Consider the following 25,444-nt stretch of genomic DNA (forward strand, 5'->3'; position numbering starts at 1 on the left):
TACCACGTTACTTTTTAAACATTTAATTAGAAAATCAATAACTTTAAAATAAAATAATTTGTTTAAATGAAAATAAATGATATTGGGGTTTTTTGTTTGTTTTATTAATTTTCCAATATTACAATTATATCTTTCAAAACCAACATGGTGTCTGGGTTACAACAGTTCCATTTCATACAGATGTATGTTTTTACAAATCTCCAATTTATTGTAGCCAATATTTCCTCTCTTTTTTCCTTTAATACATATTGTCTCGTATATAAATTAACATACTTCTTATTCTATCCATCAGGTATTTAGTAGTTTTGTTACGTTTGTGAATAATTTTATGTATTTTATTTATTTTAACAATCATTCTTTAGACCATCAATCACCTTATAAATTTTCCCAGCTTTAATTTTGCATTAATATTTAAGTTAAACGTTTGAAATTTATCATTTCCAAATTTCTGAGTGACTCCACTTTCCTTTGTCACAATTCTCTCCAATACCTAGTAATCCAGATACATATCTATCTCATTTCCATATCAACAGATTAGTAGTGCAATATAATCTTATTTTCATTGTAATTTCCACATATTGTAGATTCAATAACCAAGATTTCTCCCATTTCAGCATTTAATACATCCTCTCTTCTCCTTTGTATCCGCTCTCTCGTGTTTAGGCTTATAATTTTATTCTTATCACTACATCCAGATATATTAATTACGTTACATCACACTTAACATATATGTGTCTTAGTCACCTTCATTTAACCTTTATAAACAACTCAATATTTCAGTTTAACTATTGATATTCATACATCTAAGTTTTAATTAGCCAACATTTTTCTTTATCTTCACATCATAACAAAATCTCATATTCAAGATACAAATCCTATCTACTTAGATATATTCTATTTTAGGCCTCTTAGATATGTCCACACTCCATTCTTCTTCAATCTTATTCTGGCTTTTTTCCTTTGCCATGTCATTTTCTGTGTCCTTGCTTCAGGGTCATCAAAGATTTCTTGTATTATTATATCATATTGAGGGGACCCTCCAATCTCCATTTTTGGAGGGTTGAGGGGTGTGGAAGAACTACCAAATCCTCTCATTACTTTCTCCTCTTGGCATAGTTGTCCTGGACTGTCTGTTTTTTCTTCCATCTGTTTCTCATTTTGATCTTCAAATTCCTGATTTATGGAGTAGGTTTTTTCCTCCATCCATTTTGTCAGATTTTTTCCTGAGTTTTCTCTTACCTGTACTTGTTGATTGGTTAAATCTTCTGTCAAAATATTTGGTTGTTCAATTTCTTATGTTCTGTATAGATAGTTTATTATTTGTAGTCAAAATTTGGGTTTGCTTATCCAAGACGCTTTCTAGTTTTTTTCCAAAAGCTCTAATTACATCACCGGTTGTAGAAAAAAATGGTAAGTACAACTCCATTGCTTTTATTTTTAAAATGCTTTTTAAAAAATATACATATGTGTGAGGGTGTCTATGCATAGTCACAGGCCTTTTGATTTGACGCTCCACACCATTGCCAGTTTCTCATGTAGCCCCTTTAGAAAATTAATTGCCCACCCCTGTGTTAGATTATTGAAAGATAACCTTTTGTGTTTTTCCGTGTTTGGCAGGACTCTCCTTTCCTAGCAGTCTCCTGCAGGTGCCACAATGGATCTTACCCTGGATTATGCAGATACTTATATTTTGACACCTTATGTTTATCCAGCAACCTGGCCGGAAGACAATGCTTTTCGGCAGATTATAAGTCTCTCTGTTATAACATACCTGGGGGCATTTGCCGTATATTTTCTGTTTGGCAGTCTCAGCTACTATCTGCTTTTTGATCACAAGTTAAAGAAGCATCCTCAGTTTTTAGAGGTGAGTGGGGTACATCAATGTGGCAGAGCTGCTGTTTCCTTTAATGACATTTAATTACTCACAAGGGGTCCTATCTAAAGAACCCTAACTCTATCATGTTGTGAATTGTGCCATGCTTAAACCTCTTCTTAATTTTGTGAATGAAAATGTTACAGCTATAAAGCAGAATGAAAACCTTGTGAAATGGGAGAGGGGAATTTTTCTCCTTGCTATATCTCTATGGTACTTTTGGTGACTGGGCATATTTCATCTTTTCTTTCCTGATTTAGTTAGCCTCATCTTATTGAGGAGTTCTTTTAGCTGGAATTTGACCACTTTTTTTCATTTTGGAGGATGATGCATTCATACGATATGTAGAATTGTGAGGTGATGTTGCATGGTGAACAATTAAGCAGAATTGCTGCAGATTCATCCATTAGCTTTAGGGAAGCACTTTTCCTGATGTTTGGTGGGGAGTGTGAGGTCTATGCCAGGCTCCTTCCAGCCTTGGCAGCTTTAAGACCTGTGGACTTCAACTCCCATTATTTCCCAGCCAGTTGTAAGTTGCAGTCCACAAGTCTTAAAGTTGCCAACTTTAGGACTGTGTGATTTTAAAAGGCCTTTTGACCCATTGTCTGCTTTTGTGTTCAGAATCAAGTGCAGCGGGAAATAAAGCTCTCCCTCTCGGCTATAGTATGCATCAGCACTCCCACCGTGGCCACCTTCTTTGCTGAGGTCAGAGGCTACGGCAAACTCTACAGTAACATTGAGGATTCTTCCTATGGTAAGCACCCGTTTGGCATGCCCTCCAGAACTGACCTCTCTGTCCCTTTTTATCTCCTAGCTTACAACTCTACATAACTGCCAGAGACTTTGCAATCCCAAAATATATCCTGGCCCTGATTATGCAAAGTAAAGTGGTTTAGAAGTGGACTTGTGTGGTGCAATTTAACTGCCACTTTTTGGAGTGCATTGGTTTAGGGAAAGATATTTTAAATTATGTCTGCTACTTTATGGTAAATATAGGGTTAGGAATTTAAGGTTTTGGAATGTAAAGTGCTGGTTAGCATTGAAGAAAATCCCCTATAATTATGATTTAATCACAAACACAGTGTTATTGAATTTGTTAATAGCTTGCCCATCCATTTTGTTGTTGTTAGTTGAGAAGTTGTGTCCGACCCAATGCGACCCCATGGACAACGTTCCTCCAGGCCTTCCTATCCTCTACCATCTTCTGGAGTCCATTTAAGCTCACGCCTACTGCTTCAGTGACTCCATCCAGCCACCTCATTCTCTGTCGTCCCCTTCTTCTATTGCCCTCAACCTTTCCCAGCATGAGGGTCTTCTCCAGTGAGTCCTTCCTTCTCATTAGGTTGCCAAAGTATTTGAGTTTCAACTTCAGGATCTGGCCTTATAAAGAGCAGTCAGGGTTGATCTCCTCTAGGACTGACCGGTTTGATCGCCTTGCAGTCCAAAGTACTCGCAGGAGTCTTCTCCAGCACCAGAGTTCAAAGGCCTCAATTCTTTGGCGCTCAGCCTTTCTTATGGTCCAACTTTCACAGCCATACATTGCAACTGGGAAGACTGTAGCCTTGACTATATGCACTTTTGTTGGCAGGGTGATGTCTCTGCTTTTTAGTGTGCTGTCTAGATTTCCCATGGCTTTCCTCCCCAGGAGCAAGCGTCTTTTAATTTCTTGGCTGCAGTCCCTGTCTGCAGTGATCTTGGAGCTCAGGAAAATAAAATCTGTCACTACCTCCATTTCTTCCCCATCTATTTCCCTTATCTAATTGAGAGGGCCGGATGCCATGATCTTGGTTTTCTTAATGTTAAGTTTCAACCCAACTTTTGCACTCTCCTTCTTCACTCGCAACAAGAGGCTCTTTAGTTCCTCTTCACTTTCTGCCATTAGAGTGGTATCATCTGCATATCTTAGGTTGTTGATATTTCTCCCGGTAATCTTAATCCCAAATTTTGATTCATCTAGCCCTGCCTTTCTCATGATGTGCTCTGCATATAAGTTAAATAGGCAGGGCAACAGTATACAGCCGTGCCGGACTCATTTCCCAATTTTGAACCAATCAGTGGTTCCGTGTCCAGTTCTCACTGTTGCTTCTTGACCCGCATATAGGTTTCTCAAGAGACAAATAAGGTGGTCTGGTACTCCCATCTCTTTAAAAACTTGCCACAATTTGTTGTGATCCACACAATCAAAAGCTTTAGCATAGTCAATGAAGCAGAAGTAGATTTTTTTCTGGAACTCTCTAGCTTTCTCCATGATCCAGCGTATGTTGGCAATTTGATCTCTAGTTCCTCTGCCTCTTCGAAATCCTGCCTGTACTTCTGGTAGTTCTTGATCCACATACTGCTGGAGTCTAGCTTATAGGATTTTAAGGAATTCTTTCAGTCCCTAATTTTCTTCCCTCCTTATCTAGGATGGTTTGGCGTGGTCTTCAGCATATTTTCATTTCTGTTCTTCACCGATATGTGCATTTACTGGATTCATCGGTTTGTTCACCACAAGCTGTTATATAAGGTAAGGTCAATAATTGGCAGGCAAGACTGTCTCCTCACATTTAGGACTATCACAGCATCCCCAAGTTATGAAATCAAAATTCAGGTGCTTGGAAACTGTCATGTCCTGCTGAGGGTTGCAATGATTAGCTTAACTACGGCAAAAATGATGGTAAAATCAGGCACAAGTCCTTAACAACCATCTAGTGGAAGGTCTAGCCCTAATTGTGGTAATAAGTGGAGGACCACCAGTAGGCTACTTTTGTAGCTGGTGGAGACCTCATCAAAATGAAGTGAAAATGTTATGATCTGTTTTTCTCTTCATTCTAAGGATCTGATCCTTTTCTGTCTTCCGCAGCGTTTACACAAACCCCACCACATGTGGAAGATCCCAACTCCATTTGCCAGCCATGCTGTTCACCCCCTGGATGGTTTACTTCATAGCCTCCCTTATCATATCTATCCATTCCTTTTTCCTGTTCACAAAGTGGTCTATTTGAGCCTCATTGTCTTAGGCAGCATCTGGTCATCTTCCATTCACGACGCAGACTATCGCGTTCCTAATCTGCTGAAACCCATCATCAACGGAGCTGCCCATCAAACTCTTCACCACTTGTTCTTCAATTACAATTACAGCCAATACTTTACTCTCTGGGATAGAATTGGGGGCTCTTACAAAAACCCCTCTTCTTTTGAAGGTGAGGGGCTGCATGCATATTTGAAAAAGGTGGCGGACGGCCCTGAGGAGGAGAAACTACAAGGAGGCGATGAAGTGAAAAATAAATAGCAACTGCTTGTAAGGAAGAAATGCTGTGGTTTTATGGTTAAGGTGCTGGTTAAGCGCTGGGCTGGCTTCTCCATTCTCAGCCATGGAAATTTACCTGGTGACTGGATTTTCCTTCTCCTTTTAGCCCAACCTACTTCACAGGTTTGTTGCTGGGAGGGAGGCATGGAAGGTGGAAGAAGGTGACGAGCTCCTGAAGGAAAGACCTAATATAAATCCAACCACTAACTAAGAAAATAGAACGAAAAGAAGATCAAAGAAGTGGAAAAGAGAGAGAAAAAACTTTATTACACTACCAGTGGAGAGTTTCTCTGCTTTTGCTCCTTTAAAATGAAACTAATCTCCCACAAACTGGCGAGAAGATGGGGTTCAAGGAATGACTTCTTGGGAAGCTGAGCTGAGATTTTAAACGTCTGCGGTCTGACCACATGGTGGAGCTTTGCAACAGAACTTTTTCACTGGAAAAAATTAAAAAAAACACATTAGGGGGCCATCTTTTCCCGGTCCTCCCCTCCCCCCACAAAGGAAAGAGAATGAAGGGCTTCATATTTTTAATATTTTTTTAAAAAAACCTGCCAATTAAATGCAAGTCAGCCATTTTTTGTAAAAAATAAAATAAAATAGGGGGGACTCTAAAGGACTAAAATGGACAGTCCCATGCATGAGGTTTTTTTTTTTTAAGTTAAGAGTTTATTGTAATATAATATACATTCCTTGCTCTTTTTCCCTCTGATTTGTAAGGTAAAATATAAAAAACCCTGTGACTTCCATCTCTTTTCGGTACAGTAGTATACAAAGTATAGTAAAATATGCAAAGGAGAGAAACAACCTGGAATTAATGAGAAACTTCCTAACAGTGAGAACAATTAACCAGTGGAACGTCTTTCCTTCAGAAGTTGTGGATGCGCCAACACTCCAGGCTCTTAAGAAGTGACTGGACAGACATTTGTCTGCTTGAGCAAAGGGTTGGACTAGGAGACCTCCAAGGTCCCTTCCAGCTTTATTCTGATTGAAATATAGGTAAAGCCTCCACTTTTTGCTTTGCATGTCTGATAGATCCCAACCCCTTCTACAACAAGAAACGTACTATATAATCCTCAAAATCTAAGATTGAATTTTCATTTTTTTTTCTTTTTTCAAGCATAAAGTCCATAAGCTTTTGTTTAGCAAATTCATTCATTCATTGGCATCCTTCAGTCTCGAGAGACTATGGTATCGTGCTCTGGAAAGAGGTCCTAAAGCAGCATCTGGTGTGGCTAAAAAAGGCCAGTTCGAGACTGGCAGTCCCTTCCACACCGAGGGCAGGTACAATCTGTCCCCTGTCCAGCCCCCAGATTTCGCTGGTTCTGGGACTGCCTCTTTGACTCAGCCTGCCTGCCCCACAAGGGTCTCTTCGGATTGGAGAAGGCCATGCTGCGTTTTTTAGCCTCCAAGCTACACAACATGGAAATGTCTTTTTGTTTTTTTCCTTTTTGGGTGCATGACTTTTTAAACAGCTTTTCCCTGTGACCGGAGCTCTTAATATCAAAATGGTAGTAGGCATTTATTACATCTCTTAGACTTAGCCCATCATTTTTTTCCATTTCCAAAAAGTACATTGTTTTGAAGGGGCTGCATTGCAGTAAAACGGTGATTTGCTGCCTAGGAGACTGTCTGAAGAATCAGCAACCGTTTGTTCATCCTGCCCTGCGGGTGACCTTGCCTCTTTATGGACCCTCTCAGCTTTGTGGAAACACGGATGTTTCTCTGGCACTGTGTATCTCAACTCCGATAGCTGTTTGCAGATTAATTTGGGATCAATGCGGAGGTCAGAGGTCAAACACAAATAAGTAATTGACATGAAGAGAATAAATGATGGCCCTTCCTTGGCTATTTATGGATGGCCTGGCCTCTTTCTCTTAATTTATGGATCCATAAGAACTGTCCAGGATGTGATGGGGAATCCCAGTGTTTGGCTGTGGCTTATACCTCAATCAAAATTTAGTATAGTCCTTTTATAGTTGAAAGCATTCTTTCTCTTTCCTAAAAAAAAAGAAATGAAAATCTTGGCTGTCAGAAAAGGTACCGATCTAACCAGATTCTCTAGCCGGGTGTTTGACGCTGAAACTTTCAGATCCTTCTAGCGCTTTGGAACTGCAAATAGTTGAGAAATGGGAAGCCAAGTGATTTTTGCATCAATTCTTCCTTAGCATGAATAAAACCTGTTCACTGAGCAGAATGCTACCCGATATGCACTCTCTTAAAAAATCTTTCCCTGCTGCCTCTGCTCACTCACTGGAAGATTTTAAGAAAAGATTCGATAACTTATTTGTCTGAAATTGTATAGGGCAAGGGTAGGTATGGCCGGCTCAGGAATTCTGGGAGTTAAAGTCCACGAGTCATAAAAGAGTCAAGGTTGCCTACCCCTGGTATAGAGTCTCCTGTTTGAGCAGGGGGTTGGACTAGAAGACCTCTAAGGCCCCTTCCAACTCTGTTATTCTGCTATTCCACTTTCCTTTCAACTGAGGGGGCACACATCCAAACCAAGCACTAATTCCAGCTTTCCTTCCTTCTCGTTTCCCAAGAAAGCTCTGTTTGTAGAGTTACCATATCTGGCTGGAGACACAATCCAGGTTCCTATTCGATCAAAGCAAAGAGCATTTTAATGCACAGTATCTGCCCTCGGTGTCTGCACCCTGATTGCACAGATAGGGTACTTGTTGTAGCGTGAGCGGTCGCGTGGACACAATAACGAGTCAGCATCGTACGTGATATTTTTTATTGATTACAAGATGGAACAGCCAGCCCAACCCCCGGTGCCCCCTTTTATCCTACTGATGCCCCTGAGATCAGCCAACCCGGTTGCTCTATTTTCCCGCCGGCCTGGTAACACCCAACCCGGTGTTGTATCTTTCCCGCCGGACAGATTGACCAATCAGGCCAGCTGACCGATGCCACCTGGTGTTATGGTGTCTACACCAGCCTGGCATCTCTACATACATAACAGTACCCTCCCTACTTCGCACGCTGTAAAGCAGGGGTGTCCATCCTTGGCAACTTTTAAGACTTGTGGACTTCGACTCCCAGCCATGGGGATTTCTGGGAGTTGAAGTCCAGAAGTCTTAAAACTTGCCAAGGCTGGGCACGACCCCGTGCTGTGAAGAATGACAGGGCCAGAGCCTGACCCTTTACTGGCTACATGCCAGCGCCAAGTTCTTCTTTTTTAAAAAAATGCATTTCTGTTTTTTAACCTTTGGTGGAGTAGCTGGCTGACTGTATGGCAAGGGCAGGTGTCCATGGAAACATCAGTGGCTGAGTCATGTTGGAGACATGGAGTTCTAATCAGAAGGCCCATTTGAGCTCCTCTTGAGCTCCATCCATTAACTGAGAAACCAGCCCGGGAAACGGAGAGAAGAGGAGGGAGTGGAGTCACCGGGGAAACAAGACAGCAGGAGTGCATCCTTGCATGCTCACGTCAAGCCTTTGCAGCAAGAGACTCAGCTGAACCGATTCTGTAACTCAAGAGCCTTAAGGGAGCCCAGGCAGTCTGCTGTTTGCATTTGGCAGCCCCTGGGTACATGCTGCTATTGTGCAACAACTGGCAGACACCTTTAATTATTAAATGTGTTTGCGGTTGGAGGGCAGGAGAGGAGGGGGTGGGACAACCAGGGGTTTGCTGACACGGTTCCTTGCAATATTTCAGAGTGTGCTTTGCAGCAGGGCGGTTGAGCAGGGGGGTCCACTGAGGCCCAGGAGAAGGCAGTTCTGTGAAACTGCCTTTCTAACATAGGAGAACAAACCCATCAGGACCAGATTCAGCAGTCCACCTGCATTTAAAAGACAAAGGCCACTCTTTCGAAGGCAGCAGAGTCCACATTTTGGATAGAGAGGACCGTTGGTTTGAAAGAGGGGTCAAAGAGGCCATCTAGGTCAAAACTGAACATCCCTCTCTCAACAGAGAGGGAGGGATACAACATTATCTATCTCCAGTTCTACAACATGATCCTTTTGGCAGGTCCAAGAAGGCTCTACAGATATCTGACGACACAGATAAGCCTCCAGGTGGCCTCAATGACTCTCTAAAAGAAGGCAAATGACCAGCTGCTGTGCAAGGAGTATCAATCTTTCCATTCCCCACCATCCAGTCAGGGCTGAAGAAGCTTCTGGGATGAGAAGCGAAATGTTTTCAAAGAGAAAAAAAGAAAATCCAGTTGTCTCTTGAAAAAGCACCTTCAGGACAACCATGACCTGGATGACTGAGAATCTCCATAGGCAATTCCTACTGGCTTCTTTCGCGTATTTATTTATTAAACAAATTCATATACTGTAGCCGCCTAACTGTAGATCACACCATAACCTGTTGTAAGCTGAGGGCATATACTGATTTTTTTTTTATGTAAACTATGCTGAGCTTCAGTGGTTAGATGGCCTGCCTAGACCTTGCTATATGAATATAGGTTTTTTAAACATTCATATTTTATTATGTTTTTTTAATCTAGGCAAAATGTTAATATATATTGCAAATCCATGTATGATATGCAATACACTAAATAAATAAAGCTGCCCAACCCACAGATCAGTGACTCTGAGTGGCTTACAACATTTCAAAGATTCATCATATCATAGTTAAAAAAAACCTACCCCACTTTCCATGGAAGCAACAACACAAGTAAATTAGCCTTAATTTCAGTTCTTGATCCCCACAAATGAGTGTGGCATCTGCTTTGCAACCATTGCGTTCAAGTAACAACCACAAAATTCATAAAGTCTGTTCTAGTCATGGTGACACAGTTTACCACTATCACAATTTAATCGATGTAATCACAGGGCTGAATTGCAGTCATAAGTCGAGGTTCACCTACATTACCACATGCTTACTTTACTTCTGATCCTTCTCCCCTGTGACAATATGGATAATCTTCAGTAAAACAGTTTAGTGCATTTTAAACCAGAAATACACAAGAGGTCAGGAGGGCAGCCACAATCATGCAATTGCATGTTTTAAAAAAGCTTCACTTTCATAAGGGTTGGCCGCCATCTTGCCTTTTGTGATTCTTTCCCTGCAGATACACTCAAAAAAATTCAAAACAGCAATTAAGATTTGATCTCATTTTTTTAAAGCTTGCTTTGGCTCCAGGAACCCTCAATTAGCATCCGATGACTAAAAAAAAAATACCGTCTGGTTTGACTGTGACTAACTTGTGGGCCGTGGACAGAAGGACTGCATTAAAGGTGAATAATGAAAATGCTCTAGAACAGGGGTAGGCAACCTTGGTTCTTTTATGACTCGCGGAAGAATTCCTGAGCCAGCATTCCTGAGCCAGCATAGCTGGGAGTTGAAGTCCACAAGTCATAAAAGAGCCGAGGTTGCCTACCCCTGGTCTAGAATAATAAAACATCAGTCCTTCACTAGAACTGCTGGGTGGATGTCCCTGCGAAATGGATTGAAGGACAACTGCAACAAAGGTTGTCGGGAAGAAGCCAGGGATGGGCTGAAGAAAGGAAACACGGCACCGAGAAGGGTGGAGATGGAAGACCGAAGGGAAAATGACAGATTTAGGACAGTTGTGAGCAATTGATCCCAAGCTGGAGGCTGTTTTCCATCTGCCAAGGGCTTCTACCAAACGGAGCATCCTGGGCTGAGAGAAACAAGCCACTGAAATGATTTTTAAAGGTTGCCTTTTTTTTTCTCATCCAGAGCTGCAGCGATGGACAAATTGGCTGGATCGATTGAAAAGCCTTTTGCCTAATGAAAAAGCCAGCCTTTATTTAAACCCCCTGGCAATTCAGTTATTTTAATTATTATTGTTTTTTTTAAAAAAGGGTTATTGGCAGGTCTCGGGGCCAAAGGATGGATGGTCTCATGTGCAAAATCACAATGAAAGGAAGGTTATGTGGGTGATGGTGATGATAGATAGATAGATAGATAGATAGATAGATAGATAGATAGATAGATAGATAGATAGATAGATAGATATGGATGATAGATGAAAGATAGAAAATAGATGCTGATAGAAGAAAGAGAAACTGAGAGAAAGACAGAGATTTAAGGCACCTCAGAAAGTTGTATAGGAAGTACAACTTTGTCGATCCTTTCTTGTGACAAATTGCTACACATTTTTTATTTACAGAATTGGACCAAAAAATGTTGGTATCTCTAAAAATGAACTAGAAAATAGAGTAAACTTACTCTGGTCCACTTAACTAAATATCATAATAGGGAAAAAAAATAAGACCCTTCCTTCCTTCCTTCCTTCCTTCCTTCCTTCCTTCCTTCCTTCCTTCCTTCCTTCCTTCCTTCCTTCCTTCCTTCCTTCCATGAAATTCAAATACCAATGGAATCCTCATTCAGTCCTGCAACTTAAATGATCCACAGAAGCACATTTGTCAGTATAAAGAGAAGAGATATCAGTCCCCAACACTTGCAAACTTCTTAAATTGATCAGAATTTGTATTATACTGTAACATCTTCGCCTGGACTATCTTCCTGTTAACAAGAAGTTTATACCAGCTCTTTCTGTTTTGGAATTAATTTTAACCTTATAAATCCTCTATAAATCAAGCCACATACATGACTATCAGCCTCCGGTGACGTTACACAAAGGCTCCTAGTTTTGGTGGGGGTAAAGAGGGGAACATTTAATCCTTAGTAGCCAAGCAGCAGCAGTTCCTACAGAAGAATATGCTACTTTCATTTACTGCCTCTTGGCTTTTTTTCTTCCTCTGTTTGATGCAAGTGTTTTTGTAATCTACTGCTAATCATGTAAGTGCTGGATACAACAGGGGTCTACACACCTTGCTGCCCTTAATTTGACTGAGCTTTCCTTGATGGCTGCTGCTGCTGCTGACTTAACAAAATGAGTTTGGTCTTTTCTGATCTTTTTGCACTCTTTTCATTTCCCCCCCACCCCACCCCAAACAGCCTTGCAAAGCAGGCCTTGCCCGGCTCTCCTTCTCCAGGCTGCTACTTGTTTGTTTGCTTTTTAAAGAAACAAGTATCTTTAACACTTTTTGGGCCCTAATCTGGGTTTTATCCAGAATTTTCAGTTCAGGAATTCAATTTGATTCCTGTCTTCTGCAGGGATGGATAGAATCTGTGAAGAGGAATCTCCTCGCCTGCGTATGATTTCATTCCCATTCACCTCCCATCAGCCTTTCATTGTAACTGCAATTTTAAGGCACCGCATTTCAAGGGGCAGGCAGACCCTTTGCAGCTTGTCTGGAGAGAGAATTGGCAGACGAGACTGACCCAGCCAAGGTTGGATCAGCACAGCCGACTGCACAGCGAGGGGAGAGACTTGGATGGAGATTTTTATACTGTTGGGGCCCTTTGCTCTGATCCTTTGCTGCATAAAAGCGCTCCGGCATCTTCAAAACTCTCTCCTGCTGCAGTGAGACTCTGAAGCCTGCCTAGATGCCTCCTGGTGTCCTTCAGAATTTGCTTAAGCAGAACTGATGGCATTAGTTTAACGACTCGGGGAGGAACAATACGTTCTCCCTTCCCAGGCTATCAGTAACACAGCACTTTCAGATTGTGCCAGGACTTTTTTTTTCCCCCTGCCTGCCTTAGCGGTTGCCCAGTGATGGGCTCTCCTTCTACCCCCAAGGCCCAAACCCAACCCAAACTTCTAAAATAGGCTCTGTGCCGTTTAGGAAAAAAAGCCTGAACTGCCAACCAGAATGGGGAAAAACGGACCTTCGTCCCTGGAAAAATAAGACAGCCCTACTTTGTTTGTCTGGCTGTTTGTTTATTTATATCCCACCTTTTATTATTTTTACTAATAACTCAAGACAGTGATGTACCCAACAGACCTTCCTCCCCCTATTTCCCCCACAACAACAACCCTGGGAGGTGGGTTAGGCTGAGAGAGGACGAATGGCCCAAAGTCACCCAGCCAGCTTTTGTGCCTAAGGCAGGACTAGAACCCACCGTCTCCTGGTGATTGGTCCAAAGTCACCCAGCCTACGGCGAGACTAGAACTCACGGCCTCCCACTTTCTAGCCTGGTGCCTTAACCCCTAGACCCAACCCACCTTGAAGCGGAAGCCCTAACCAAAACCCCAATGTCAAATCTTCACCTTGCCAAAGGTCTTCATATCTGTTTGAGGATGGGGTCTGATCTATGCAAAGAAAAAAAAGAAAAGAAGAAGTTTGAAATCCATGCACACAGACAGAGGTTAATTACATGAGATCAAAACCCACGGGGCAAATTTCCCTTTGGAAATCTGAAGCTTGCATGTTTGAGGAATAAATAAAAGATTACGAGCCCCATTTAACCGCATCAGAATGGTCCTCATCTGAAGCAAAGCAAATTCAGGTCAGGCTGTCCCAGCAGAGCATGAAACAATATTTAGTTTTATTAACTACAGATCTCAGATAAAAAGAGTCTGAGAATATATAAACAGAGGGACGATAACCAAGGGTTTGGTTTAAAGACTTCATTGCTTTCTGAAATTTCCTTTTGGCTCGTCTTCTGAAACATCATGTGCCCTGAATTTGATTGACTGATGAACATTGTGCCATCAAGTTGGAATCGACTACAAACCACAGATAAATGTTCTCCAGGAAGATCTGTCCCTAGCAGTGGTGAGATTAAAATATGTGAACAAATGGTTCTCTGTGTGGATGCCACTTCCGGAAGTCCATTCTGGGCCTGGGCAACAAAAAATTAGCTACCGGTTCTGCCGAAGTGGTGCAAACTGGCTGAATCCCACCACTGGTCCCTAGCTTGGGCCTTCAGATCTTCTAACAGATCTTCTAACAGGGCAGTCATCACCACTGTAACAGAGTCCAGTCACTCTTCTCTTCCCTCCCATCTCCCCAAACATTACAGACTTCTTCAGAGCTTGATCTTTGCGTAATGCATCCAGAATGTCAGCCTGGTGAGCAACGCCTTGAGTTAGAACGGCTGGGTTGATCTGTTTGACCATTGATTCGTTTGTTTTCTTGGCTGTCCCCTCAGTCTTCTCAAACACCAAAGCACCAGAGGTTCAATATTCTTTCTATCCTGTTTTAGAGTCCAATTTTCACATCCAGTGCCCTGAATTCACATGGCATGGTAGTAAATAATGACAAACCATTCCTTGATAGCATGATAGCAAATATGGATCATGCACTGAACTGGAGGCTAGGGACCATCCACAAGAAAGAACGCAGGTCTCAGATACTGCAGATGTCCACAAATGGTCCCACAACGTGAGCTGGTTTTAGGACTTCTTGTGCGTCCATCCCGAAGCTTTCTTTCTTGCTCCGTGTTGCAGATCTTAACAGTATTGCGTCTTTTGGATATATTACTTCCCTTTGCTTGTGACCTAGGAAGTGGCCTTCTGATGATATTAACAATATGATCCAAGATTTGGAGAAAACACTTCTGCCCTTGGGACTGCGAGCCAAGGAATCTTGGCCAGACGGCAGAAACAGGAAAAGATTAAGCAATGACTGGCTAATTCTGTGCCCACCTATGGAGTGCTGGCACCAAACCAGAGCCTGCTAATTTGTTCAAAACGGACGAGATGGCTGCTCAAAAGGGACCCTCAAAAGTGGTCTTCGGGGGAAGATTCTCTTTTGTGCTGATGACTTACAAACTCTTGAAAACGACATCAGTTAGGACTTCAACCCTAATCTCAAATTGCATCCTTTCTTGACCTTCTGGTTTATCAGTCAGAAGAGCCCGTTTTCCTCAACAAAGGGGGACAAGTCTCATTACCCCCAGGTGAGCAGTATCCCCCCTGCCAGAAAGACTTGGTCATTCTTTGGGGCAGGAGGTCAGCAGGGGAGCAGTGAGGCTGAGAGGGGTCCACATTGCCCCTATGGATGGAGTTGAGGAGATGCATAAGGGGGGACTATTTTAACTGCAAAGTTCCTAGCTTAGGACCAGTTATAATGTTCTTTCCCTCTTCAAGACGATGGGGATTCTTCTATGAGCTTCCAGCCATAGTGGGCAGAGAAGAATTCCTGCTTTACAAGTTGCCCACCCTCAAAATGCAGCAGATGCCCACAAATTTCTTTCCTGACCAATGGTCAAGCTTCTTCCTTTTGCGTTGGCTTCTCTGAAGGTTGCTAGTATCCCCCATACATGTTTCCATCCGACTCCTGCGGCATCTTGCTCCCAGCAGACAGCCCTTCCTTGGATGTGCAAAATCAGGCTTGTCCCTTGCATCAATATTTGCCCTGAGAACATGGCTGGAATAGCAGCCCAAAATTTGCAAGGGAAGCTGGAAAATGGCACAGATCTGTACTGTGCATTGTGGATTTTGATGAGGCTATGAGAGGGGAGGGATGGCGCAGTGGCTCGGTGGTTAAGACGCTGGGTTTGTCTGCTGGAAAGCCAGCAGCCCTGGTTTGAGACCCGAGCGCCACACAAGGGCTGAGCTCCTGTTCTCACCTCAGCTCCTGCCAACCCAGCAGCTCAAAAGCGTGTAAGTAGATAAATAGGTACCATTTCAGTGGGAAGGTGACAGTGCCCTGTGGCATCAGGCTGGCCACATGACCATGGGAATGTTTTTGGACAGCGCTGGCTGGCTCAATGGCGTTGAAACGGAGGTGAGCACCGCCCCCTATAGTCGGCAACAACTTGCACAGTAAAATCGGCAGGGACACCTTTACCTTTTATATGAGAAGGGCAAGTCCACCTGACATCACAGTTTGAACCTGGCAGAAAAGGGTCTTATTCCATCCATTGATCATGCCCAACCAAGTGAAACCTTGACCGGCAGAAAGCCCTTCCTTGAGCTGTTAGCAGAGGACAGGTTACACCTTATCCCAGGCTGCCTTTGCAGAGCAATATATGACATTCTCCAGAGCTTTTAAGGACATCTAGCAAACTGCCATCTCTCCTGGCCCAGAGAGGTAAACCTTTGCAGGATTTGGTGCTTCTGTATCAGCCCTCCATCGGAACCACAAAGTCGGGCACAGCAGCCAAGTAATAAAATAAGCCACCAACAAGTGGCTTCGTTTGTGGCCTGCAAGATTTTGGCTGCAGAACTGTTGACCTCGCCGAATATTCTTGCAGCCAGCAGCAGTGCGGTAACAATCCAGATGTGGTTGATTCATCAAAGGGAAGCAGCTGTTATAGCACTAGAAGCCAGCCAAACCAGAGTTTCCCCTCTTGCTTGAGAGGGGATGCAGAAAGGGCCAAGAGACGATAGGAGCGCGCTTCAGATTTAGCACACCTGGTTTGCACTTCTACCCTCTTGGGGCTCATGGGGGGGGGGTCCCCCTTTCCTTCCGATAGGAAAGGGAGGGAGGAAGGAAGAAGCATAAAGTCAAGGGAGGGAGGGAGGAAGGAAGGAAGGAAGATCAGAAGAAAGTGCGCGGCCGGAGCTCAGCGCGCGCACGCCTTTGGCTCCGGCCGCGCGGGCGCGCCCCCGTGCAGCGAGCCCTCTCCGTCGCCCACGCGTGGCTGGCCTTTCCCCCCCCCTCTCCCGGGCGCGCGTCGGTGCCGAGGCGGGCGGGGGCGAAGGGGGTTGCCCCGTCCGGGCGCGGCGCCGGCAGCCGCGGGGCTTCTCCGTGGCGCGCGCCGGAGAGCCGAGCATCCCCGGGCTGGCACATTCTCTCCGGGCGGCGGCGCCCCACTTGGCCGCTGCCGAGCGCGCCGAGCCGGCGGAGGAGCGGGCCAGGAACATGGCGACAGCAGGCGCCGGCGGGAAGCCCGGCTCTGCCCCGGGAGCCCTTCGGCCGCCGCCGCCGCCGCCGCTGCTGCTGCTCCTGCTGCTGTTGGCCGGGCCCCTCCGGCCGGCCGCCGCCGCCCCCTCTCCTCGGCGGAGCCTGCTGTTGCGGGGCGCCCTGGCCCCGCGGCCCCAGGATCGGGGCTTCGCGCTGCTGCAGCAGCCTCCGGATCCCCCCGGCCCTGGACAGCCCCCGCGGCGGCCAAGGAGCGCCCAGCCGCCGCCGACCCCGCCGACCCCGCCGCAGGAGGAGCCGCTGAAGGTGTACGGCCAGGTGAGCGGTCCCCGGACGGGCAGCTCTGCTCTGCCGCGGCGCGACCCTCTTTGCTGGCCTCCCCCACCCCATTCCCCCCCCTCTCCCGAGCTGCTGGCCTCCGTCAGTCCCGGCTTTTCCAACCGGGTGCCAAGCGGAGAGGAGGGGGCTCCCCCTCCCCCAGGAAACGTCCTTGGAAGAGCCCCTTTGCCGCCACTCGCGGACTCCCCCTCCCCACTGTGGCCTTGGCGCCCGCGGGGGTTCGGTTTTTCGGGGGGAGGGGGGGAGAGCCCGACGACGCTTGCGGGAAGGCGAACCACGATTCAGGGGTCCCTTCCCCCCCCCCCCTTGGTTGGTGCTTTAATTGAGGAGAGGGGCTTGGTTTGTCCTGCAGCCCCCGAGAAACGAGCTACCGGTACCTGCCTAGCAATGAAGCCGGATACTTTATCTTTTTTCGGGGGGGGGGGTTGTCAATCAGGGCTAAGAGCCTCTGGCTCCGTTGCAAGGGGAGGGGAGGGGAGCAAATTAGAATTAGAGGGCAGGGATGGGGGGGCAGGGTGTGAATCTTCCCACAGACAGATATTTAAAGGTTAACATCCTTGGTGAAGGGTGCAGTGCAAAAGGAGCATCGCCTGGGTTGTTTAAGATGGGTCCAGAAAGACCACCATGGACCAAGTTGAATGTTTGTTACCTTGCTTGCAGCCCTCTCACCGAGGGCTTGGATAGCCCGGGATGCTGGGTTTCTCAGGGGAAGGTGGTCTGGAAAAAAATCACGCACATCAAGCCTGCTTTGCAGTTGGACTTCATGGTCTGTTGCAAGAAGAACTGGAAATCCCAGTTTTTATGGGACTCATTTGTTGGCAGTTTGCAAACAATTCCTATCAGGACTCTCATTTTCTTGTTGTAACCTGCAGCTGTCCAGATTTGAGTCCCAAAGGTGCTTTTTCCGAAGGGAAGCTGGACTTTCTCGGTTTTTGCTTTGAAAATGTTTTGCTTCTCATCCAAGAAGCTCCTTCGGTTCTGATATTCCCCACCAGACAGCTAGAACTGAAGAAGCTTCTTGGATAAGAAGCGAAATGTTTTCAAAGGAAAAACAAACTTAACAAAGCCATCTTTGTTTTGGAAAGCCATCCCTGATCTGGATGGCCTAAAATCTCCATCGACTTGGAGGGTGCTGGTGTTTCCATCAACCATGGCAAACAATATGGGGAGCGGGGTTCCCACTGAACTTCAATGCTGATGTAGCTTTTGGATCTTCTCACCTAAGAACGATGAAATACACAATTGTCATCCTGTGTGCTAGCTGGAATTCCCTGTGCAAGAACTGTAGGGGTGTCCTCTCGAAACTTCTCCATCTCCTTCCTAGACAAGCTCGTTTGCCTTTTTTTGTGATGTCAACCTATGTGGTCTCTGTTGATCCCATGAGACACACCAAGTTCCAACCTTCTCCTCTTTCTCCATGACATAAGAGCTGATGTGAGATTAAAGGGGAGCTATCTTTAAATTTAAGGAAGGCCTCTGAAAGAATTAAGAGTTGTGAGGAACCGCAATTCTCTGCTGTAATGAAAGAGTTACTCACATTTCTAATAGGCAGCCGGAACTATTGTCAGAAATGGCAATCACTATTTTTAGGAAAGATGGAAGAGAGTGTGAAGAGCACAATAGACCTTCTGTTTGCTTAAAGGTGCTCATGAGGTTCCTGTGAAGTAATCCAGATTAAGACGACTTCTAGCCCCTAGCCCCAGTCAATAAACATGGCCTTCTTTTTTAACAAGCCATAAATCTCGTCAGTTCAACAATGGTTTATTATTTTGGCATCATGTTTGTAGGATAACGAAGGGAGCAAAACTGGCCAAGAAGACACCAGGTTAAGAAATGGTCTTCAGAATGCCCCAATATTCATTAGCCGGAAAGGCCGATGATTTAAGAGTAAAATCAAGTCTTCCTGGATGTCTAAACCCCATTAAACCAACCTAAAACATCTGGATCCCAGAATTTACTGGCTGGGCACTGGTTTTCCATGGCTGAATTTCTCTTTTTCCCCCTAATTCCTTTGTTCTTCCTGTTTCTCCCCCTCCCCTAAGGATCCCAAAACTGTGTGAAAATCTGGATTATTCAGTGCTTCCCTCTGCATCCTTTTGGTGTGTTTTTTCAAATGCTTGAGACTTCTGCATCCCAGAATAAAGTCTGAGCCATCCTGTATTATGGCAAAATAAAGCCTAAGAAATCCACTTCAGAGCTAGACAACTTTTCCCAGGCCAACCTAATACAGAAGCGTGAAGGGGGCCAAGAAGAGGCCTTTGACCTGATAGAAAGATTTTTCCCCACTTTATGATGGGACGGTGCCTAGGAGGGAAAAATGAGATTTTTTTCCCCCCAAAGAGAATAGACCTTCTTATGTGCAAGTAGTCCCCAATTTACGACCACAATTGAGCCCAAAATTTCTCTTGCTAAGCGAGACAGCTGTTCAGTGAGTTTTGCCCCATTTTGCGACCTTTCTTGCCACGGTCATTAAGGGAATCTCTTCAGCATGGTTGTTAAGCGAATATGGCTTCCCCCATTGACTTTGCTCATCAGAAGGTCGCAGAAGGGGATCAGGTGACCCCCCCCCCCGGGACACTGCAACCGTCATAAATGTGAGTCAATTGCCAAGCATCTGAATTTTGATCACATGACCCTGGGGATGCTGCAGTGGTTGTAGGTGCGAAAAATAACCCAAAATCACTTTTTCCAGTGTTGTTGTAACTTTGAATGGTCACTAAATAAATGCTTCTAAGCCGAGGACTACCTCTATGCCCATCCTAACTTTGTCTGTTTCGTGGTCATATTCCGATTTCAGAGCATTAAAAAATACCCCCCCCCCCAAGGCCTCTTTAGCATCTGGTTGGTTCCCATAGCAGCCAACTGGATGCCTTTGAAACTCAGCCAGAAACCAATGTCAACATGTTGATGTCCCATGACGGTAGTCCATACTAGAGGTAATATCAATCTTCACATCAGTACATGCACTTTTAATTTTAATAATGTCTGTGCTGGCTAGAAATTACAATTCAATATCTCAGGTTGGCTCTAGTTGACCTTGGCCAACCCAGTTTCAGCCTGTTCATTTCTTTCTGTTAGGGTGTCTCTGTTTTCACCATTCCAAGAGGACAATAAATAATAAGATATGGGCCACCAGAGACTGCTGGAGAACATGGTTAGGCAGGCGAGCGGCTTGCTTTTTTTTTGCTCAGCTGCCTGTTCAAAAGATCGCCTCTTTTCCATCAGCAAAATTACACAGTTCATCTCTGCCATTTCTGTGTTTTTCAGGCAGAAAACTTTCCACAGCGAAGTTGTTCCTTCTTATCAATCATGGGCTTGAATTTTTTTTTAAAAAAAGGTCCCCTTTGTAAGAAGAAAACAAATCTGAAATTCCCATTTGCAGTTTCATTATAATGCTTGCTCTTGTTATTCAAAAGCTTCCAGCGGTAACTCTGTGTCAACAGCCTGTGTTGATAGCAGCTGTCTGCATGTTCAGGTGTTTGCTCTTTCGTCCTTTGCAAGGAGAGGATTTGGCAATTTGAGGACAAGTGATTTTTCTGAAACCCACCACGGTCATTAGAAAAGAATTCATAGCTAGTTGCTTACTTCTCTGTCACTGCAAGGTCCCCATGACCTTTCAGATACTGTAAAAAACAGTGCACGGGATTCTTAGCAAACTCATTGGTCCTGGAGCTGTCAGTATGCACTCTTTTTATTCAGGTGCACTTCTCTCCTAGGAATGTATCCTTCCTAGGAAATATAATAGTTTCAGAACTTCCCTTAATAGACCCTGGAATTTCCTTGTCCGGTAAAGCATGTTTTCTATCAGAAGAGAATATCTGTAGCTATGGCTCCAACTGAGGGATCCCTGGTGCTCTCTAAGCTTGGTGGTTTTCTTGCAATTGAATATAACAACAACAACAACAATGTTGGAAGGGACCTTGTAGGTCATCTAGTCCAAACCCCTGCTCATGCAGGAAACCCTGCCATTTCAGACAAACGGCTGTCCAGTCTCTTCTTAAAAACTTCCAGTGTTGGAGCATTCACAGCTTCTGGAGGCAGGTTGTTCCACTGATTAATTGTTCTCACTCTCAGGAAATTCCTCCTTAGCTCTAGGTTAGTTCTCCCCTTGATTAGTTTCCATCCCTTGCTTCTTGTCCTGCCTTCAGGTGCTTTGGAGAATAGCTTGACTCCCTCTAATATATAATGAATATTGTCCAAGCTCCTTAGGAAATCTCTTCAGCTGAGGAATATGTACAAGAAACAGGCAAAAAATGTCAAGCATATTGTGAGGCATGAAAAAAAAAGAAAGAGCTACGGCTTTGCTTTGTACCACTGTCTTGATTTTATGGGGGATAGCACTGATAGTGGTACTTAGTTAGGTAATGAAAGGTCTGCAAGAAAAGAACCAAGCTTGGAGAGCACAAGAACCCCACATGTTTTGTATATTGTCATTGGATTCCTTGCTTGATGCAGACATGTTTTGAGTTGTGTTCTAAAGGCCAACATCGAGTCCAACAGGCTGGGGAAGTTGAGATAGTGACTCAACACTTCTCAAGGACATCTGGTTGAACAGCAACAGGGGGTTCATTGTTGACCTGTGCAATAGTTGGCCAAAGAGATAGTAGAGCCTGTTGGGTGTGGTAAAGCTGCATGGCAGGTGGCCAGTATTGGGCAAAATCAAGGATGAGCGTACCAAGTGTTTGTGATTTATTCCCATTGCTTCATTGTTAGTTTCAGCCACATTGTTGCACCACACATCCCTGGCACGAAAGATGAACTAGATGGAAAGCACGTCCAAAGCAGAATCCAAAACATCATCCACCTCCTCCATATTCCCAACAAAACCCAACTTCTACAAGCAGGATGTAACAGGTGTGTTCAAATGACCTTGGGAGAGGTAGGATGGTGAGAAGTTGCTACTTAAGGAACAATTAGATAAGAGAGGGCATAGCCCGCAGCTGCAAAACAGGCAGAGAAAGAGACTTAGGAAGGAACCTCTCTAACATTGTTATAAAAGAGTTTGCAGGAGAAATGTCCCTTTGGACTTGCAAGATTCTGTTAATGTAACCGTAGGACAGGGGTCTTCAAACTTGGCCCTTTTATGACTTGTAGACTTCAACTCCCAGAATTCCTCAGCCAGCATGCTGGGAGTTGCAAGTCCACAAGTCATAAAAGGGCTAGGTTTGAAGACCCCTGCCTTAGGATATAGTAGAATAAGTGTATTTCATTGTGTTTTCTTTCTGATCTGCCTGACACATTCACTGAAGGCAAAGTGGTCATTCAACCTGGTCATTGGCTTGACTAGAGGGTGAAGCTCCTGTTGGTCTTCCAAGTCTTTGAGTGGTCACTGGATTCCCTTAGAATTAGGTTTGAAGTCCACTCTTAAAGTTGCTGAAATTGAGAAACACGTAGCTTTTCCCAACTTCTTATCTTCCAGTCATGATGGGGTTGAAATTTCAGAGTTCCTAGCAGGAATGGAGGCAGCACCAGCTGGACCATTTTATGAGTTGCAGTCCCACCCATCTGGATGGCACCTGCTTGGCACAAGTTTTCTGTATATTTTGCTTAAACTGAATGTAGCCCCAAGAGACCATTTGTTGATTTGTGAGCATAATTTCCTGAGTGTAATGAAAATGGATTGCTGGTCACCTGTGGTCCTTAATTCTAATCATAGTTCCTTGTTTTTCCCGTTTCCTGCCGCCCGCTGGGTGTTTCCTGTGACATCTCAGAAATGGTTTGATTTCAAAGAAAAGGATTACATGTTAATCTGTTGCATAGTTTAGGATGTGAAATATTATCTTCCCTCCAGCTGTTGCGCAGTTCATTCTCATGCAGAATTAGCTTCTGTAATTCCGATTTCTTTATCCCTTATTGCTCCAGTCCGTGATGGTGATTTATTATTATGCTGATTATACAGATGAAGAAACTCAACCTTGGAAGGGAATATTTTGCCCCAGGGAATGAGTTAGATGTGGGAGAGACACAATTAAATCTGCCAGATCTCCTCTAACCAAAAGAGGAAGCACAAGCTCTGTTATTTTGCTCTCTTGCTCTCTCTTTTTAAATCTGTACAGTAAAGACTTAAATAATTAAGTATTTTATTTCTGTCACTCTCCGGGTCAATGTCCAATCAAACCTCTCTTCCTGTTCTATCTAACAGGTTGAAGGATGATGTTGGCAAAACTTTGCTTCGTTAAATAGGCAGAAAACCCATTTGTCCTTGCGAGTTCTTTTGAGTCTACTTAGCTTATTGCATGAACACAATCAAGGGCTGCTTATTCAGTAAACCATCATTAAACAAACGATGGCTTCTTGTGATCTAAAAATTCTGCCTGTGGCTGTGAAGGTGCAGAGTTCAGGTAGCTCTCGACGTACAGCCATTGGTGTAGTGGCCATTCAAAGTTACGATAGCCCTGATAAAAGTATTCCAGTTGAGCAGTCCTCACATTTATGACCGTTGCAGCATCTCCATGGTGGTGTGCTGAAAATTCGGTTGCTTGGCAACTGGCATTTGATTGATATTTGTGACCTTCCCAGCTGGCTTCCGAGAAGCAAAGTCAATGGGAGAAGGTAGATTTGCTTAATGACTGTGTGATACTTAACAACTGCAGTGATTCACTTAACAACTGTGGCAAAGAAGAGTAGCTTAAGAGGAGGGGGAGGGGGAGGACTGTCAGGTCCTTGGTGCTCTCTGAGCTTGCTTGTTTTCTAGCAGACATTTCATTACCAAACTAGGCTGGAGGCTAAAACATATAGGGAACGGTTGCTGGAATTGGGTATGTCTAGTTTAACGAAGAGATGGGTGAGGGGTGACATGATAGCAGTCTTCCAATATCTCAGGGGCTACCACAAAGAAGAGGGAGTCAAGCTATTCTCCAAAGCGCCAGAAGGCAGGACAAGAAGCAACGGATGGAAACTAGTCAAGGAGAGAAGCAACCTAGAACTAAGGAGAAACTTCCTGACAGTTAGAACAATTAACCAGTGGAACAACCTGCCTCCAGAGGTGGTGAATGCTCCAACACTGGAGGTTTTTAAGAAGACACTGGCCAGCCATTTGCCTGAAATGGTATAAGGTTTCTTGCCTGAGGCAGGGGGTTGGACTAGATGACCTCCAAGGTCCCTTCCAACTTTATTATTATTATTATTATTATTATTATTATTATTATTATTATTATTATTATTATTATTATTATTATTATTATTATTATTAACATCATCAGTGCTAGAAGAGAATGAGGTGGTGGTGGTGGTAGAGGAGGAGGAGGAGGAGGACTGTCAGGTCCTTGGTGAGCTCAGCTTGCTAGCTTTCTAGCAGTCATTTCATTACCAAACTAGGTAACATCATCAGCTCTAGCACCAAGAACCCCACATAGTATTTTAATGAAAGCCCTAGCAATTTTTCTTACATTCCTCACAATATGCTTGTAGATATTCCTCAGTTGAAGAGATTTCTTAAGGAGCTTGGACAATATTCCTTGGGTGGCTTCAATACATAGGGAGACCAGATCTTGCAGGCTCATCAGAAATAAAAACAGGCAGAGCAGAGCTGGATGAAGTGGGGGAGGGGTATCACTTTCTACTCTTAGGAATATCTCCTTCACTGGTTTTTTTAATCTGTCTCTGCCTGCCACTAATCCCCAAAATGATATTTGTCCTTCATAAAGCAGCTAATTCCTTAACAGGACCTGCCCTCTTTTTTGGGGGGAGTTGAAGCGTGGCTGAACGTTTCTGTTGCATTTCGTGCTGGGCTGACGTCACCTGAAGCTGCACACCTGCTCCCTGTGCTGTTTACTTCTGAAGGGCGGCTCCCGAGGAACGGCTCCAGGTCTCTTGGGCCCAACCTCAGCCTCTGAGTCACAAACAGGCCGTTCATGAGCCCTTGGCTTCATATTTAGAAGTCCCTCAGGCAGAACGGAGCCGTTGGGAGCCGTTTTGATAAGAAGCTGAAAGTGGCCTTGCTGTCTTATGAAAAGGCTCTCCGAACATTGTCTGTGTCGGCCTCATGTGTGGGGATGTATGTGCATGCAGGTCACGGGACACGGGGTACCGGGGGCTGGAAGAGAAGAGTCTAATGTGGCAACATGGGAAAGGACCGGATTGGACAACTTTTCATTCCAGTTTCTCCTTTGGAATATTCTATTATGATTATAATTATTATTACTGTTTTTAATAATAATAATAATAATAATAATAATAATAATAATAATAATAATAATAATAATAATAGTAGTAGTAGTAGTAGTAGTAGTAGTAGTAGTAGTAGTAGTAGTAATTGATTGTTACAAACAATAAGTGCTTAGTAAACAGTGTGATGACCGGGTCCATTTGTTACTCAAGATTACAACTTAACATTCTTCAATACTACACAATCCAATGTTTTC

General features: G+C 44.3%; 2 protein-coding genes across 3 annotated transcripts in view; both read left to right on the plus strand.

Moving 5' to 3' along the window:
- Positions 1-1,654: 1,654 nt before the first annotated feature.
- Positions 1,655-5,431, plus strand: LOC308671714 (lathosterol oxidase-like; the record flags this gene model as incomplete). Its single annotated transcript, XM_081334116.1, has 4 exons — positions 1,655-1,864; positions 2,495-2,627; positions 4,279-4,379; positions 4,716-5,431. 4 exons carry the CDS (start codon positions 1,655-1,657, stop codon positions 5,142-5,144), a joined length of 873 nt encoding a protein of 290 aa, XP_081190242.1. The 3' UTR covers positions 5,145-5,431.
- An 11,063-nt stretch (positions 5,432-16,494) lies between these two features.
- The window catches only part of SORL1 (sortilin related receptor 1), a 60,908-nt gene continuing 51,958 nt past the window's right edge, over positions 16,495-25,444 (plus strand). The window contains exon 1 of one of the 2 annotated variants that reach the window (XM_081333777.1): positions 16,495-17,060. In XM_081333777.1, the coding sequence (XP_081189903.1) occupies positions 16,743-17,060 (318 nt within the window). In that variant the 5' untranslated portion in view covers positions 16,495-16,742. The remainder of the gene's footprint in view (positions 17,061-25,444) is intronic. The other variant, XM_081333776.1, reaches the window with a different exon arrangement.

Source organism: Vipera berus (genome assembly GCF_964194415.1).
Source record: "Vipera berus genome assembly, chromosome: 8".
Taxonomy (NCBI): domain Eukaryota; kingdom Metazoa; phylum Chordata; class Lepidosauria; order Squamata; family Viperidae; genus Vipera; species Vipera berus.